At 27.5% G+C, this 2,662-nt stretch overlaps 2 protein-coding genes across 2 annotated transcripts; both read left to right on the top strand.

Annotated features, from left to right (window-relative positions):
- Positions 1 to 764: 764 nt before the first annotated feature.
- Positions 765 to 1,094, top strand: EIN_450900 (hypothetical protein; the record flags this gene model as incomplete). Its single annotated transcript, XM_004258242.1, has 2 exons — positions 765 to 915; positions 976 to 1,094. The coding sequence occupies 2 exons, from the start codon at positions 765 to 767 to the stop codon at positions 1,092 to 1,094; spliced, it is 270 nt and encodes an 89-aa protein (XP_004258290.1).
- An 85-nt stretch (positions 1,095 to 1,179) lies between these two features.
- On the top strand, positions 1,180 to 1,806 carry EIN_450890 (hypothetical protein; the record flags this gene model as incomplete). The annotated part of the gene is made up of 2 exons (XM_004258241.1): positions 1,180 to 1,284; positions 1,438 to 1,806. The coding sequence occupies 2 exons, from the start codon at positions 1,180 to 1,182 to the stop codon at positions 1,804 to 1,806; spliced, it is 474 nt and encodes a 157-aa protein (XP_004258289.1).
- Positions 1,807 to 2,662: the final 856 nt, after the last annotated feature.

The following is a 2,662-nucleotide window of genomic DNA, read 5'->3' as shown; positions in this document are numbered from 1 at the left end:
TTTAAGCGTCTCTAATTAAAATGTTATTATTTTTTGTTTTAAGGTTTTTATTATACAATAAAACCACCCAAGAGTGTGATTTCTGAAAAGTGGTTTCTTATTAGTAGACACTTTAAACTGAAACATTAAATTGAGTTCTCAATAAAGTGGTAATTAATGTTTAGTTGGCTAAAAATAGCCGCTCTTGAGAGAAAAAAAAATACCAAAACCTCCTGTGCTTGAGTAGATTTACTTTAACATACTAATAGAATTAAAATTTATTTAAAGATTCATTTTTGAATATGTTTTTTATTGATTTCAATTAAATTGAACTTTATTTAACACTTTAAGAAAATAAATTTAACCATTGTGATAATTTATTTATTTGTTGAATTGTGTTTTTGATGAATGTGGCTTATTTTTATATAAAAATGTACACACTTACATATATTCAATTGACCATTAAATGGCAAGTAATCCAATAAGTTTTAAGATTAAACAGAACAAAGACTTATACAATGAGTATGATTTATACGAAGATGAACATTATTACGCTAATGTAAATAGATATTATGATGATTTAAATGGCAATTTAAACACACTTTCATTTGAGAGTTAAAAACAACATTACCTTCTATGTCAAAACTTTTTTCTAAATGTTTCATGGATCAAACCCAATTTATCACACTCACACCAAATACGATCCTCTTCTTGGCGTGTTTGAAGTTGTTACTAGTAAAATATATCAATACAAAAACTAATCACATGTTATTACAAAACTAACAATGATCAGAGGTAAAACGGCGTGGGTAGTCTTTGACAGACAAACAACAATCTCTTCATGCAAAATTGCAGTCGATTTAATTATGAAAACAATTGAAAATGCACAGATAGTAACTGTTATTATTTCACATTCCTATTATAACAGATATGCTGGTTATCATAATGCATCCAACTAAAAGACCCCCTTTACTTGTCTCAAAATTTTAAACAAAGCTTTTTATATAAAAATTTATGCAAATGAAGCTACATCAAGAAGAGCACAGTATATGTACAGAGCACAATTAAAAGATTCGTTTACAAAAGAGACAGATAATTCAACTAAAAAAAGTTGAATTTTAATATTTTTTGTATTCTAAATATACAACTTTCATAAACTAAAAACAACTTATTGTTATTAATAGAGTCGAAATTGAATTCATGCCAACTCCAGAAACAGAAGCACATACAATTGTGATGTTGTATTGTCCAAATTTGAAGCATTTATTGGAGCCGATAATTTCTATGTTGTCAAGCATAATCTTGGTTTGTCATTTCTAATATAAAATATATCTAAATGATAAATATTAAAATTAGGAACAAAGCACTTAATAATGCAACTGTGGGTTATGGGAAATACATTCAAATTCACTTTGCAGGGAATAAATTTATTCTTTTAGAAATGAGAAAATCAACAAGTTCTGGCTAAACAAAAGAGATTTATACAAGCACATCCACAACTGGACACTGCAATATGCCAACAAGGGATACTACACGATTGAAATTAAAGTGTTTGTGAGACTTCCCGCCAGTCTCAACAAAGAGAGGTGTTGCAGAGGATTTTATGGCTTACTCAATCACAACATTAATTCACAATATCAATTATGCTTTGGAACATATGACAGCAATCCAGAACACTTAGACGAACTTCCACCATGCGAACTTGCAGTGAATGTTGTTGAAATGTTTGGTGGTGTTGAGAAACAACTTGCTATTGGACAAGAGGTTCACAACAAAGGTGAATACCGATGGTTAGCGACAATTTTGAATCACCTAGTATTTTTTTAATGTCAACATCAATAAAGCACGCGAACTGTCAGCTAAAAATACGACCAACTGGGGTACATTGATGGTTGCGCAAGTTTGTGACATTTTTCAAACAGTCGCTTACGAGTTAAGAAATTTGAATGAAAAAAATAAGGATTTTAGATTTATAATCTATAATTTACATTTAGGAGGCTTTTCTCAATTTTAAGCGATTCATGTTGTATTCCAAAAATATTGGAAAAAGACAAAGGAACAGTTATATAATTGGCTTTTAAGTCACAAATTTACACTACAATGTCAAAATAATACCTAAGTCTAAATATCGTGATAAAAGTTAATTCTATTAATTTTGAAAAAACAACAATAATAAATAATACATTTAAATCATTTTTAAAACCAGTAAATTGAAAGCAACATGATAAATAATAAATTGAACAAAATGTTGTTGTTGAACTTATTAATTCAATTGATTGGTGTTTGATTTGCATTCAAAAGATAGGACGGTTAATTGGTCATGTTTTGGATCAATTAAATTAATTGTCAATATGATAATTTTAAGTTTTTAAATTATATAATTTTTGGCTTATTTTGTTATTTTACTGTTTAATATATTGTTTCATTAAAACCTGTGCCGGTCTGAAATACGCGCAGTATTTATTTTGAAATATTTGTTTGTTGACAAAAGTTTAAACTAAAGCCGCTGCATGATTTTAAAAAATCTTAAAATGAATTTGCATTTTTTCTTATATTTTACACAAAATTGTCTTTAATAAGAATAAAATAATATTTAAAAATAACTTAGTACAGTGGACACTAAATCTACATTTTTTAAGACTTAATAATAACAAAAAAATGATGAAAAAATTACTAATGTTTG

This window comes from Entamoeba invadens (genome assembly GCF_000330505.1).
Source record: "Entamoeba invadens IP1 unplaced genomic scaffold scaff_1105074725223, whole genome shotgun sequence".
In the NCBI taxonomy this organism is placed as follows: Eukaryota; Evosea; order Mastigamoebida; family Endamoebidae; genus Entamoeba; species Entamoeba invadens.
This window is presented reverse-complemented; position numbering and strand designations above follow the sequence as displayed.